At 37.6% G+C, this 15,444-nt stretch overlaps 3 protein-coding genes across 5 annotated transcripts; 1 reads left to right on the forward strand and 2 right to left on the reverse strand.

Moving 5' to 3' along the window:
* Positions 1-784: 784 nt before the first annotated feature.
* LOC113271749 (presenilin-like protein At2g29900) lies at positions 785-2,399 on the forward strand. Its single transcript, XM_026521651.1, has one exon. It carries the CDS (start codon positions 976-978, stop codon positions 2,290-2,292), a length of 1,317 nt encoding a protein of 438 aa, XP_026377436.1. The 5' UTR covers positions 785-975; the 3' UTR covers positions 2,293-2,399.
* A 115-nt stretch (positions 2,400-2,514) lies between these two features.
* LOC113271750 (ankyrin repeat domain-containing protein 49-like) lies at positions 2,515-9,858 on the reverse strand. 2 transcript variants are annotated; one of them, XM_026521652.1, is made up of 10 exons: positions 9,010-9,858; positions 8,566-8,697; positions 7,754-7,901; positions 7,437-7,526; positions 6,472-6,597; positions 5,971-6,123; positions 3,491-3,592; positions 3,217-3,387; positions 3,052-3,131; positions 2,515-2,946 (listed from the first exon to the last, which is right to left on the reverse strand). In XM_026521652.1, the coding sequence occupies exons 4-8, from the start codon at positions 7,500-7,502 to the stop codon at positions 3,262-3,264; spliced, it is 573 nt and encodes a 190-aa protein (XP_026377437.1). In that variant the 5' UTR covers positions 7,503-7,526; positions 7,754-7,901; positions 8,566-8,697; positions 9,010-9,858; the 3' UTR covers positions 2,515-2,946; positions 3,052-3,131; positions 3,217-3,261. The 2 variants fall into 2 exon arrangements, with proteins under 2 accessions (XP_026377437.1, XP_026377439.1); XM_026521654.1 differs by lacking the exons at positions 2,515-2,946; positions 3,052-3,131; positions 3,217-3,387; positions 3,491-3,592 and adding an exon at positions 3,623-3,832 and having other exon boundaries at positions 5,971-6,119; positions 6,472-7,526.
* A 461-nt stretch (positions 9,859-10,319) lies between these two features.
* On the reverse strand, positions 10,320-15,368 carry LOC113271752 (ankyrin-3-like). Of its 2 annotated transcripts, none has more exons than XM_026521658.1 (11): positions 15,149-15,368; positions 14,818-14,994; positions 14,268-14,399; positions 13,627-13,766; positions 13,400-13,489; positions 12,394-12,519; positions 11,904-12,056; positions 11,088-11,182; positions 10,799-10,969; positions 10,636-10,715; positions 10,320-10,527 (listed from the first exon to the last, which is right to left on the reverse strand). In XM_026521658.1, exons 3-9 carry the CDS (start codon positions 14,374-14,376, stop codon positions 10,924-10,926), a joined length of 759 nt encoding a protein of 252 aa, XP_026377443.1. In that variant the 5' UTR covers positions 14,377-14,399; positions 14,818-14,994; positions 15,149-15,368; the 3' UTR covers positions 10,320-10,527; positions 10,636-10,715; positions 10,799-10,923. The 2 variants fall into 2 exon arrangements, with proteins under 2 accessions (XP_026377443.1, XP_026377442.1); XM_026521657.1 differs by having other exon boundaries at positions 15,087-15,368.
* Between the last annotated feature and the right edge of the window lie 76 nt (positions 15,369-15,444).

Here is a 15,444-nt window from a genome sequence, read left to right on the forward strand (position 1 = left end):
CCCAATAAACTTCCCAGTTTTATCTTTTTGCAATATTTAACTCAAGTTTTCATATAATACTTCGTTTTCCGATTTTAATTAACAAATAATCACTACAAATTTTCTTCTTGTGTTCCCATAAATTGCTCCAAGGGAAAGCCAAAGCTTTTGAAACTAGGGCTACTTCGGACTCTGTAGATGAGGATTAGAAGATTGATTGCTCAACTGGGAATGAAAAGTTCGGTTTTGAAGGTTTTGACGAAGGGTTTATTAATAAATAGTGTAACGGAAGGAGTAACTAACAATGATTTTGTTTTTTTTTTCTAATCAGTGATTATTAATGATCTGAGCTATTGAAGAAAATCTGAAAACAAGAACACCAACTCTCCTAGAAAAAGAATATGAAAATCGAATAAAATGGTCAAAAATTGTCCAAGGAGGTAGTTAGAAGTTGCAGTAGAAGGCAACATCCAATGCAGACCTTTTGAGGTGGGTTTTCAACTACGCCCATTGGAGGTAGTATGGACTACCTATAGTTTCTATGTCATGCATTTGAACCCTTGCCAAACATGTCTAAACTGAATGCAGCCCTTGACTACACCGTTGACTGCACTACACCCATGCCAAACGGACCCTTATTTACGTCGTGGCGATGGAGCAGAGCTAAAAAAACAAAAAAACTGTTGCTGCTGTACTTCCATTTTTAATTACCCTGCCACCGTGGTGAAAAAGTTGGGCTGAGACATAAAGTCCCCGTCCCCCGAAGTTACTCCAGGGCCAAACAAGTCCCAACCAATATTCTTCTTCCCCTTGAAATTTCTTCTTTATATCGGGTCTGTGTTGGTCTTCTCGAACAAATGAAGGGCAGAAGTACCCACCATAATCAAAAACAAAAAAAGAAAACCTCATTTTTATCCAAAAAGAATCCCCCATTTTTCTTCAATTGAAACCCCAATTTAATCCCAAATAATCCCGTTTATCCCACACAAAAAAAAGATGGATGAAAATCGAAAAAGGTCAAGCATACTTGAAACTGTAGGAGAAGAAATGGTTAGAATCATAACCCCAGTATCCATTTGTATGTTTTTAGTTGTTCTTCTTGTTTCAATCCTTAATAATGATTCCTCCTCTTCACAAGCATCAATTTCATCTATAGCCACAATAGCTTACAATGAAGATACTTCAGATTCAGATTGGGATAAATTCAAAGGTGCTCTTTTGAATTCACTTGTATTTGTAGCTATGATTACAATTGCCACTTTTCTATTAGTTCTAATGTTTTACTTTAGATGTACTAAATTCCTCAAATATTACATGGGTTTTTCAGCATTCATGGTTTTAGGGTTCATGGGTGGTGATATTACATTGTTATTGGTTAAGAAATTTAGAATCCCTATTGATTCTATTACATTTTCATTTGTTTTGTTCAATTTCTCTGTGGTTGGGGTTATGGCTGTTTTTATGTCAAACATGGCTATTTTGATTACACAAGGTTATTTAGTTGTTATTGGGATGTTTGTTGCTTATTGGTTTACAATGTTACCTGAATGGACTACTTGGGCACTTTTGATTGCTATGGCTTTGTATGATCTTGCTGCGGTTTTATTACCTGGTGGACCGTTGAGGCTTTTGTTAGAACTAGCAATTTCGAGGGATGAAGATATCCCTGCATTGGTTTACGAAGCTCGGCCTGTGATAAATCATCTTGAATCTGCCGCTAGACAGGGTGTACCTAGAAGGTTGTGGAAAGAAACTGGGAATTCTTCAACTGTTGGAGGAAGTAGGGAAGTTGGTTCTGCTTCGGATGACAGTTCTAATGCCGTAGTGAATACGGGTTCTCCGCCTAATCCAGGATCTGGGACTTTATCATATGATACGGTGAACCAAATGGAGACAAGGTTGGTTATCTCTGAAGAGGCTATGGTTTCTGAAAGAGCAAATGAGCTAATGGCGCCATTGATTGATAGACAATTACAGAGGAATGGACAAGGAGAAGATCTTGCAACTGAAAGTACGCCGTTTGAGGGTATTGGTTTAGGTTCATCTGGTGCAATTAAGTTAGGGCTTGGTGATTTTATCTTCTACAGTGTGTTGGTTGGTCGAGCGGCAATGTATGATTTCATGACAGTCTATGCTTGTTACCTTGCTATCATAGCTGGTCTTGGGGTCACTCTAATGCTTCTGGCGCTTTATCGGAAGGCCTTACCAGCTCTTCCTGTGTCGATTTTGCTAGGTGTGTTGTTCTATGTCTTGACTCGGTTTTTCTTAGAAGCTTTTGTTGTAGAGTGCTCTGTTAATCTACTGATGTTCTAGAATTTGAAATCTTGTTGTTTGAGATGGTGTACAATTTCTGAATAGTGTTATATGAGAATGATTTCTGAAATTCCTCTCAATAAATTTTACTTCATATGAACTTTCAACCATGATCTTTAGTGTCGGTTATTTATCCTACTGTGACTTGTTGTATTAGATTTCTCTTATTGCTGTTTTTAAGTTGGCAAGAAACAAGGGACACAGTGAGTTCTTTTATGCAGCTGCAGCCAGACACTTGAGCAACACTAGTTTGGTAATCGGCAGAATGGGTAAAGTATATGTGCCTCTTCTTTTCTCAAAATGGGTGAGAAAGATAAATGGATTCTGGTTCTAAATAGAACAGTTGGAAGATAAACAAGAGGAGGCAAGAACACAATCAGGTGTCACTCAAGAAAATTTTGTTAACCCACAGGCTATTCACTAATTCAATCCTGGGAAGAAACTTGGGCCTTGCATTGAAAACTAATATGAAAGTGATCTTAGTGCCAAAAAACTAAAGCTCCACCTTTCAGCTTGAATTGCAGCTTTCAGTCAAGCTGTTGATAGCTCTCCTGACCAGGGTCTTCCCATTTAGCAAGTTTTTCCAAAAGACATGTGGCAGATCTTCTGCTTCCTCACTACTTGATAGAGTTCAATCTATCTTCCATAGCTTTCCTGTAAAGAAACAACAATGTTAGTATGAAGAAACTAACTAGATCCGTCAAGCTGAAAAAAAATCATTAGGGCTCTTAATGTTGCGATTGAAGGTATCAAATTTACATGTAGGCATCTTTAAACTCTTTGTTTCTTGGATCGAGCGTCAAACCCTTGTTGAAGGCATTGGCTGCGTCACCGTATCTCTGTGCCAAAAAAAAAAATGCAGTAATAAGTTGAAAAGCATATTGTTTATTGCAGAAAGTAAGGAAATAGAGTGGAGATGCATACCTTCAGTATATTGAGCGCAACACCTAACCTATAATACACTTTAGGCTATTCAGGCCTTCCATTCATGCATTTAGTGGCATACTCGAGCGCATTGAACCCGTCACCCAGACGCGCATAACATGCACTCATGTTGGACAGTACTGCTGGATCCTTTGGGCAAATGTCCAAGGCCTGTTTCCATTACAAACAAGACAATGTTGAATACCATGTCCAAACTACTCATAGTTTGAATACCATGCAAAAGCGTAAAGAATCACAATCCACTGGAAACTACCTCGTTGAACCAATTCACTGCCGTAAGATACTGCTCTTCCTGGAATGCATCTCTTCCTTTCGATTTTGCCTGATGAAATTTCTCCTTCTTATAGATTTCCCTCTGCAAAAGACTTTCTAAATTAGTGATAAATTCACCTCAAATTTACACAATCAAAGTTCTTAAGCGGTGAACGTAAATATGTGAAATGGTAGAAATTAGTATTGCTGCACCATAACTAGAAGAATTTTACTGGTCTGCCTGTCTGGTAACATCCAAAACTAACCGCGCATGCTAACAACACAAGCCCAGCCTGATCCTGACCCTGACCTGCTATAGAGTAGGCCACACCCGTTGGCTAGCCTGTGTGAATGTTGTTTTAGATGAGCTTTAGATTTGTGTAAACAAATTGAAACATATTTTGACGCATACTCAAGGTTCGGCTGGTAACCTATGTTTTTGCCTAGGTTCGGCTGATAACTTTTCAGCCGAACTTAGACAGATGTATGCCTCAAAACAGGTTTCAACAAATTCTGTTGTGAGAGACAACTTCAAACTTCAAACTGTTTCCTATACAAATTCAAAGTATATGCAGCCAGTGGTATCCCATGTAAGGAGGAAGTTAGGGGTTCGATCCCCACTGCTAGACCCATCAACTCCAGTTTCATATAATACTTCTTGGATATGGAGGGGTATTGAAGTGGGTTTAATAGTACTTCAAGTAAATTATTGTATGGAAGTTAATAATGGGAAAAGAACTAGAATATGGCTAGATTTCTGGATAATTGGATTGGATTACAAACCCACTCCTACTGATCCTGCTCATTTCTCTTACAACTCAGTGAGTGAGCTAATACTGCCATATTCAGCTGCTTGGAATGTTCCTCTCCTCAATACTCTATTTCCTGCTACAGTCGTGGATAGAATTAAGATGATGATTATTTCTCCAAATGAAGAAGATGTTGTTAGATGGAAACCTACTAAGGATGGTAAATTTACAGTAAAAAGTGCTTACAACAAACTAGTTGAAAGAAGGGTCAATAATCAAGCTGCTTTAAATACTGTACCAAAGAAAATATGGAAGGATTTGTGGAACATGAAGCTGCCTCATAGAATAAAACTGTTTATATGGAAGTGTTTGAAAGGAATAGTACCAAGTAAACTCAGGTTAACACAGTACAACAGAGACATAGATCTGGATTGCTGCATTTGTCACAATGAAGAGGAATCTCTTTTTCATCTTCTCATCAATTGTGCTCATGCAAGAGCAGTGTGGAGGATAGTGAACATCAATATTGATCAGGTCAAAGATAATTGTTCTTCAATCCAAGAATGGATTATTTCTTGGTTCAACAGTGTGGGTAATACTGGAGTTGAAGACATGAATCAATGGAAGAGTACACTCATGGTAGGATGCTGGGTCATATGGAAGGAGCGCTGTGAAGCTGTTTTTCAAGACAAAACTCTAAATCCTACTTCGACTGCTTCTAGAATTCAGCATCATTTGCATAATTTTTATTTATCTACACATCCTACTACTGCTAATACTAATACTTTAACTGTGTTGCAGGAATAGAATTTTAAACTCACTTTATTTGTGGTGCATCTTTCAGTCACCTCACTAATGAAATTGGCACTGCAATGGTGCTTTTCTCTGATACAGGTGAATGTGAAGGAATCAGGGGATCCTATGCAGTTGGAGTAATGGATGCTGAAGCTGAGGAGGGACTGGCCATACTAGAAGCCCTAAATTGGATGAAAAGTATGCAGCTGGACAACTTCCACTTAATTTCTGATGCTGAAGTTTAGTTAGTTCTATAACCACTGATAATGAACAAATCAGAGATGGGAAAATAAGAAAACTCTAAAAGAGATTAAAGCTGTTTTTTCTAGTTTTAGTTCATGTAAGTTGTCTCATGTCAAGAGAGATGGCAACTGTGTTGCAGATATCATTTCTAAGAAGGTCAGAGTTGATAAACTTTACTTAGAGGAGTACAAAGACTACTCCCCTTGGTTACAATCTGTACTTTCAAGGCACAATGTGCCTGATCCTCATTGAGATTAATAAACTTTTTATTGGTATACAAAAAAAAGGTATATGCAGCCATCCCAAAGAGCGTGAATGAGGTTCCATTATGGAGTGAACGAGCCTAACATTTGACGGTACCACAAGTAATCGACTAGTTGAGAAAATAACAGCACAGCAAGACAAGTATGCCATCATGAGCCATGTCATGGTGCCATACCTGCTTCGGAGAATATTAGTAGGGCATACGACTTATTTAGATTTTTAATAATCTGTAGGTTTATAGAAAGTAGGATTAGAAACTTGATAACTCATAATGGAGGCGAAAAAGAAGACAGGCTAGAAGATATGTCTGCTAGAGGTTGACGAACTGGTGGCGGGGAAAGAAGTTCTGAAGGATTTTTATAAAATGTAAAAAGGAGCCAGAAAAACCCATTTGCTAAGTAACCATTAAAGTAAGGGGAAAACTCCATACCTGCATTTTGTATGCATCAGAATGTACATGCCTCATTAGTCCGCCAATGCTCCAATCAGGATAAGTAGGAATACGAGATGTCACAGGAAAAAGTATCTCAAAAATTTGATAATTGCATCTCATAGCGGCAATTTCTAATGCTGTCAGCCCTACCTGGGATAGAACACGGAACGAAATTAGAAAAGAAACCAAATGTCAAACAGCAGGAAAATTTAGTACAGAACAAACGAGCTACTTATGTATTCTACTGCATTAACGTATAAAAGCAGTTTGGAAATCTTATACAGTTTTTTATTTTCCGGTTGGCGTTTACATGGATATGAAATACACTACGAAAAATAACCTCGAAGGTATCAAACAGGGCAGAGAAGTAACGCCCAGGCTAGTCAGCAGGGTACAAAATTTATGATAATCATCTATCTACGCAGCTAGCACAAACTCTAACACAATATCAAAATTTGGACAAAAATCAAGCAAGAAGCAAAGTTGATACAGCCATACACTCATCTTATAATTTGGATCCGCACCAGCTTCCAGTAAGCGCATAATGACACCTACATATTCCTCCTTTGCTGCAAGTATAAGAGGTGTATTTCCATATGACTCAGCACTTGGGTTAGCACCTGCCTATATATATGCAAATTGGAAGGAGTACTTATTACATGATCCAGGACAGTAAAGCTATGAAGGAACTTAAATGTAATAGGATGTAAATTTACAAAAGCATCTGGTGTCGAAAATGCCAAGTGAAAAGTATAACCCAGGTTTCCAGAATTATCACTCCCATTATTATGGTGCAGAAAAGTTAGGAGGCGCCACACCAAACTTTTAGTTTTTGTCAAAAAATTCAAGATTAATTCTGAGAGCTTGAACAATGAAAATGTATAATACTAGCTCCGTTTCTGGGAAAGTGATAGTAACTCTTTTCCAGAAACGGAGGGAGTATAAGAGAAGGATCAAACATACAAAAATAATAGTAAAAATGTAGAAGGAATTGGGCAAATTTAGTTGCAACAAACAATGTAATCCAGTTTATTAATACCTGAAGAACTTGACAGAACATATCAAGTACTAAGAAAAAGAGGGGAAAAAAATGACTGCCTGACAACAGTTTCTGGTAACTAATCTTGTTAGCAGCTCATAACAAAAAATATGAGTAACAATTAGGGTAACCTTGTTAGCGGCAGAAGGTCAGCCAGAGAAATACTGTTATCAATTCACCTCATTCAGTTAGAACAACATTTGGATGACCAAATCCAAATGAACCATATAGACAAGGCTTTCAAGAGCAAATACGAAAGGCACAACTACAAAATTCTCAACAACACACACACATGTAAGCACTAGCGGTTATTTATTGCCTCTTCTGATTTATGAAGGACATACAGTCTTAACTTCCAAACAATGCCTTAGTCTGAGTAAACAGTAAAACATTGTGCCGCCAGAAGGTTTAGGAATTCTGCTACCTGCAGTAAAAGTTCCATATATTCCCATGACTCAAAAAGGATCGCCGACATTAGTGGACTAAGCATTCCCGGACTAATGACAGCGTTAGGCTGCAAGGTAAAAGAAACTTAATTAATTTTGAGAACAATTGAATAAGAAGGTGCCATAAGTTGCTCTCAAATAGAGCTAATCGTCCTTATTATTTTTTAGAAGTAAAATGAACTTCATAAAGTTACAAAAAGAGAAGGGTGGCCATGTTAAGAGTTGGAAACAAACATAGAGATCGACTACATACAAACAAACAACTGTTGAATACCAGCAGGAGAACCCAACTTACATTTGCACCGTGATCCAACAACACTTTAACAGCATCTCGAATTCTCGATGACCATGGCCAGCAGCATACTGTAGGGCAGTGCCAATCCTAGTTGCAGCATCTATGTGAACACCACTTGATAGCAGCAAGGTTATTATCTTTGTATCACCTGCACAAAATACCTTTTAAAAATCGCATGCCAGCCATGCCTAACTATTTGTTCAAATAATTAAAGATACACGAAGTTAAGAAACATCTTATTGCTATTCAGACTTTGTAACCTAATTCGAGCAAGTCTAGGCGCTAGACAGGTCTAGTGAGAACTATACCTAGATGGAGTAATTTTCCATGTCTGCTGAACCGTTGGAAGGAATTTAAAATATTTTCACGTGGACCTGAACTTGGGGCAAGAATATTTCTCAACCGCCAAATCACAATAGCTCACTAGTAGATTGACCATCCAGCCAGGCAAAGCTGTATTTTTGAACTATAACAACCTTTTAGTTGACTATAAATTAACTGATTCGACAAATTGGCCAGGACTGTGCCTCCTTGACAGGTAATCTAGTCTAAGCATGTAAACTAGGTATACCAGTAAATTTGAGATCACAAACGAGCAATAATAAACTAATCTATGCAACCAAGTACACCCTTTAGTGTGCCCAGATAAGTGAAAATTTTAGTGCAGTCACAAGTGTTTCCATGTAGTAAATTATTATTGCAACAAAGGTATAAAAATTTTTTAAGGTAGGTCAACATGTTTAGATACAAAGGCAGCAATGAAGGTCCAGTATCTAACAGAAGAGTGAAAGTAGCATCTAGAGAGATAGCACCTGTCTTTGCAGCAATATGTAAAGGAGTGTAATTCCCATCACTAGATGCATCAGCCTTGGCACCCTTTTCAAGAAGATATCTTACTATGTCCAAATGGCCTTTGAAAATTGCGTGATGCAAGGGTACGTAACCTGCAAAACAGATACAACAAGGAGAAATATCTATTTAGTAATTAAAATAGCAAATGACGAACAGTTTGACCCTTCTCTACAGTTAAAGCATAAGAAAGCCAAGTGTTTGGATGTTTAAAATTTCGATTGACAACGATTGTAGTCACAATGACCACACTTGAGTTTTCCCAAGAGAAATAACTAACAAAAAATCTACTGAAAATAAAGAAATTAAAAATCAGTCTAACCCTAAAAGAGTATATGATCCTTCAAACGAGACAAAATCTTTAGTATTTTAGTCGCCAACAGAAGGAGAGATATAAATAATATTACCATCTCCATCCTTGAAATCCACATCAACTTTCAACGTCTCAACCAAGTATTTGCAAACGTTTAACCTTCCTCCTGTAGCAGCAGCATGAAGAAGAGATTCACCGTCGTCTTCATCTACAAGCTTTCGAATCGCTTTCCCTACTTCAACCCCTTGAGCTTTAACCGTCATGAAAGTGGGCCCAATGCGATCCATGAAGCCGAGATTTTCACCATGTCTAGTACTCACTTCACTTCAATCTTGCCAGGAGCCTGATGCTCGAGATCAGCGTTGATCATCTAAACACATAAACTTTATGGGTTTTGAATCCAGTTTTTTGTTTTCGTACCAAAAAGGCAAAGAAGAAAAACAAAGGAAAATGTGATATTTATAGAAGACAAATATGATTGTTATCTTGTTTCTCGTTGAAACTCTATCTGTTGATTGCCTTTGTCGAAGATTGAGGTGCTTCCCCTTTTTCTGTTACTTGGCCTAGCATTGGCGGTATTGTCTTATGGTGTATTTGGAATATCAGATGTGAAGAGATATTCATAGATTATCTTGGACATAAAGAGAATGATTAATACTTACATCTCTCCAAAGTCTATTTCTTTTGCTCCTCCTACTGTGGTTAACAGGATCCCTAGTCTGATGTTGTGGATCATTTTATGTTTATTGATGGCTCTTTTAAAGATTATAATATGGGTTTGGGTGTTATATGGTGCCAACACAAATATTGCTTGGAGAAGTGGTGACCTTGTTGAGCATTATCGGAGTTTAATTTCTAGTTCTAGGTCTTTTAAGTTCTAGGTCTTTTGTACCTTGAAAGGTTGATGACGACCGACAAGCTCTCTAGAAGGGGTATGGATATGGATAGGGTGTGCCGGTTTTGTGAATAAAAAGATGAAACAAGTGCCCATTTATTCTATGATTGTTGGCGAACAAAAAGAATTTGGGATTATCTTGCCGAATGGTGCAACTTCAATTGGAATTATTAGGTTGAGGTGGTTGTGAGGCGTTCAGTGTTTGTTTGTTGTTTCTTTTTCTCACCTGACTTTTTGTTCTTTTCTTTGGGTGATCGATTCCAAACTCGGTCTCCTTTTTTGTGTCGGTTGTATTTATTAGGTTGAGGTACCCCTTAAGTACCTCTTTTTCAATGAATCCTTTCCTCTTGACCGATCAAAAAAAAAAAAAAAATTGTATGTAAAGCGTGTGAACAATCAGCTAGCAGACCGGCTGGCACATCGGGTTAGGAAATTTGGTCTTAATGGCCTTTGGGTCTCTTTTCCCTCTTTTTTGAACTCTCTTATTAGGAAGGGGAACCTAAAAGACATTTGTAACTCTTTGCTTGCTTAATAAATCGGTGTGTTTTTTAGCTACCAACAACTGTCTTTAGAATACTTCATTTACAGAATCAGTTTCGCTAGTGAGTATATCTTTTCGTTGTTCTAATTCTTTCATATCCACATTACTCAGTATTATCTTCTTCCACTTTATCTTCTTCCACTTTGATAGAGTTCAATCTAGCTTCGATAGCATTCCTGTAAAGAGACAACAACATTAGCATGAGGATTCTAGATCCACAAAGCTGAAAAATATCATAACAGGGTTCTCAACGTTGAAACTTGAAAGTAAAGGCATGAAATTACATGTACGCATCTTTGAGCCCTTTGTTTCTCGGATCGAGCTTCAAACCATTGTTAAAGGCATCTGCAGCTTCATCTTACCTCTGTGACAATAAATGCAGCAAACAGTTGAAAGGGGACATGTAGTTTACTGAAGAGAGTAAGAAACTAAAGAGGATATACGTACTTTTTGAATATTGAGTGCGACACCTAGCCTATAGTATGCCTTGGGCCATTCAGGCCTTTCAGAAATGCATTTAGTAGCATACTCAAGTGCATCGATTCCAAAACCCAGACGCGCAAAACAGGCACTCAGGTTAGACAGTATTGCTGGATCTTTAAGGGAGATGTCCAAGGCCTATTTCCATTACAAAAAAGACAAAATTAATAAATTAATCATGATCCAACCTCCAAGAACAGAACTTGAGTCTAGTTCGGTAACAATTATGGATATCTATGGATCATTACAAACATACCTCTTCAAACCAATGCGCTGCTGTAACATACTGCTCTTCCTGGAAGGCAACCCTTCCTTTTGACTTTGCCTCATGAAATTTCTCCATCTCATGGGCTTTCCTTTACCAATAATTTTCCAAAATCGCACATAATATCAGATAAAATTTACAAATGGCACATTCAAAATTCTAAATTAATGGTGAATACATATGAGAAGAAGATAAGCGAGATGGTAGAAATTAGTATTGGCACACAATAACAGGAGTCAAACAAGTCCGCCTATCTAGTAACAGGCACCACCGAAATGGCATGCTAACAAACTCAAACACGCCCAGCCTGAGCCATTGCCTAGCCTGCGTGCATGATGTTTTAAATAATTCTCTTCTGAGAGACAATAAATAATCCTGGAACTACAATGTTTCATTTTCAACTTCAAAGTATATGCAGCCATCTCTTAGACCGCGAATGGCGTTCCAATATTGGGCGAACGAGACAAAAACTCGAGGGCGTCCCCACAGGTGATTGACTAGTTGGCAAAATAACATCTGCCTTGGAATATTGGTAAGACGGCTTATTTAGATTATCAATAACCTAGCAGTGCTGCTGTAGGTTGACAGAAAGTAGGATTAGATAATTGATGACTCATAGTGGAGGCGAAAAAGAAAGCATAGACGAGAAGGGATGTCCACAAGAGGTTAATGAATTGGTGGACGGGAAAGATACAACTCTGAATGAATTTTTTATTAATGTAAAAAGGAGCCAGAAGAACCCATTTGCATGTTACCGTGAATTTAACTTAGACAAAACATCGGGCAAGAATAACATAGACTCCATACCCGCATTTTGTTTGCATCAGAATATACATGACTCAGTAGTCCGGCAACGCTCCAATCGGGATATGTTGGAATGCAAGACGTCACAGGAAAAAGAACCCCAACACTTTGATAATTGCAGAAAACAGCGGCCCTTTCTAATGCTGTCAGCCCTGCCTGTGATGGAAAACAGAAACAAAATTAGATAAGGAACTGAATGCCACACCACATGACATTTTAGTACTGAACAAACAGGTTACTTGAAGTTCTGATGCAATAAAGTTTAATGCAGTTGGGAAATCTTAGGAAGTTTTTTCTTTCTTCGGTAAGCGCGAAATAGACTACGTACATGAAATATCAAAGGTATAGGCCGAGAAATGATGCCTAGACTAGCATTTGGGGACACAATTTACAAGGAAGTTTTATGGACCTGCATAATGATCTCTGTGTGCATATAACATACTCTCTCATGATATCAAAATTTAGACAAAAGTGGAGCAAGAAGCATCCATACATTCATCTTATAATTTGGATCTGCACCAGCTTCAAGTAAGCGCGTAACGACATCTGCGCGCCCAGCCCTTGCTGCAGCTACTAGAGGTGAATTTCCACATGACACATCATTTGGGTCAGCGCCTGCCTATATATATGCAGATTGGAGGACATTATACACATGCTCCAAGACAGAAAAGCTACGAAAGTTCATATATTTATTTACTACAAGTCATTCAGGAGATATTTTTATCAGTAGATTACATCTTCCATAAGATTATTACAGAAGCATGTGGTTTTGCAAATGCCAAGTGATAAGTTGAGCGTTTTTCCAAACCTCCAGAAATATCACTCCCTTTATCATAGTCCATAAGTATCATGTACTGTTGCATCCATAAAGATTAGGAGGCTCGTACAAACCTTTTGGTTTTTGTTCAGAATTTCAATATCAATTCTGAAAGCTTAAACTACGAGAAAGTAGAGAATATGGGAAACAAAATACCAAGCATAAAAAGAACGGGGCAAATCTAGTTGAAATCAACAATGTGAACCAGTTTATTGATACCTGGAGAACTTTACAGAAAATATCAAGTACTAAGGAAAAAGAAAAAAAAGACTGGCTGACCACAGTTTTCGGTAACTGGTTTGTTACAAGAAATATGAATAACACTTAGGGTGGAGCTAACAGCTTTATTCACAAAAAGCAGACACGTTTCTGGCTCGGCACAAGGTCAACCAGAGAAAGACTAATCAATTCACCACATTCAGAGGATGCCTATAACTGAATCCAAATGAACCAGATACACAAGGCTTTCCACAAGGTACTTGCCTTTTCTACAAGGATGACTATAACTGAATCCAAAGAAGAAAATAGCAAAATTCCTCTACAATATATACATGTAAACTAATGGTACTTGCCTTTTCTGGTTTACGGGGGAACACATAGTTACAACTTTTAAAACATGTCTTAGTCTAATTAAACAAACAAAAAACATTGTGCCACTAGTAGGTTTAGGAATTTTTGTTACCTTTAGTAAAAGCTCTACAGATTCCCATGACTTGGTATAAATTGCTGAATATAGCGGTTTAAGCATATTCTCATGACTACCAATGTTAGGCTGCATCGTAAAAGAAAATCAATAAAACTTGACAACAATTGATAAGCTGACATTCTACGAACATGTTAGATTTTCTTCTTGATCGACCACCTTACAGACAACCAACTATTCAATACCAGCAGAATAACCCAACTCACATTTGCACCGTGAATCAACAACATCTTAACAGCATCTTGATGACTAAAAACAGCAGCCATCTGTAGGGCAGTGCCCAGCCTAGTTGCAACATCTATCTGAGCACCCTTAGAAAGTAAGAAGGCCATTAACTTTGTATCACCTGCACATAATACCTCATAGGAATCACATGCCTGATTATTTGTTTAAATAAATAAAAAATTACTGGTAGGAAGTTAAAAAAAACATCTTATTGCCGTTCTGACTTTAGAACCTACTTTGAGGAAGATTAGGCTCTAGACAGGCCTAGAGAGAACTACACCAAGATGGAGTATCTTGCCAATGTCTAATGAAGCACACCAGAAGGGATTTATAATGTTTTCATGTTAACCTCATTTTAAAGTTTTGACTATGACATCCTTTTGGTTGACTATGAAATGTGATCGTATGCTCCCAACAAATTGGCCAAGCCTATGTGTCCTTAACAGGTAATCTGATCCTAGCATGTAGCTAAATTATTATAAGATGTAATGTGTAAACGCAATTAATATCCATATAAAGGTATAACTAAATTTTAAGGTGGGTCGACATGTTACTTAAAGGCAGCAATGAAGGGTGTAGTATCTAACAAAAGACTTGAAAGTACCATCTAGAGAGGGAGTACCTTCTCGTGCGGCATATTGTAAAGGAGTTTCATTCGTACCATCTGATGCATCAGCATTGGCACCCTTTTCAAGAAGATACCTAACTGTGTCCAAATGCCCTTTTGACATTGCGTGAAACAAGGGTGTGTAACCTGTAAAATATATAGAACAAACGGACATATGTATTTAGTATTTACAGTAGCAATTGTGAACAGTTTAAGCGAAGATGAATTCTCGTCTGCATGACTCAATAGCATGATTGTTTTAAACATACTTTACTTTGAACCACTACCCTTCTCTACAGTTAAAGCATAAGAAAACAAAGTATTTGGATATTTTAATTCGATTTACAGCAATAAAATCGAGTTTAGTTGGCAACTCTAAGAATCCCACAACAGTGACAGAAAATAAATCTTCCCAGACCAAATTTATGATTTCAATTTTGGAGGTATAGTTGACATACCGAGCACACAAAAAGAAATTAAAAATCAACTCCTTAAACAGAATTTGATATCTCAAACGAGACAAAATCTCTTAAACTTGAATTGCTAATAAAGAGAGATATAATACCCCTTCCATCTTTGGAATCCACGTCAAATTTCAACGTCTCAAGCAAGTATTTGCAGATGTTTAAACTTCCTCCATCAGCAGCAAAATGAAGACATCCATCTCCATCTTTATCTACAAGCTTTCCAATTGCTTTTCCTACTTCAATTCCTTGAGCTTCAGCATGTTTCAAAGCCAACCCTAAAAAACCAATCACACAAAAATTTAATAAAATAGAAAGAAAGAAAAGAAAAAAAAAGGCGATACATAGAGACATCTATAGTTTTTCTTACTCTTGAAGCGATCGAGATTCCCAGTGCAAGCAGAGTCTTAAACAACTCATAGTTTTTCTTACTCTTGAAGCGATCGAGATTCCCAGTGCAAGCAGAGTCTTAAACAACTCCAAACGTAGCAGCTCCTGATCTAAAAACTTTGATTTTTGAACTGAAATGGAAAGGAAAAAATAATAAATCAAAACGAAAATGATTCAAAACTAAGGAAGACAAGAAAAAAAAAAGTTTTCACTGAGAGCAGAGATGAGACGGAGAAAAGGGGTTTTAGGCTGTTAGGTGCTTTGTTTTTTTCTCTTGGGAACGAAAAAGTGAAGTGCGCGCGGAAATGACATTATTCACAGTGGCAAGTGCGTAACTA

This window comes from Papaver somniferum, chromosome 4 (genome assembly GCF_003573695.1).
Source record: "Papaver somniferum cultivar HN1 chromosome 4, ASM357369v1, whole genome shotgun sequence".
NCBI lineage: Eukaryota > Viridiplantae > Streptophyta > Magnoliopsida > Ranunculales > Papaveraceae > Papaver > Papaver somniferum.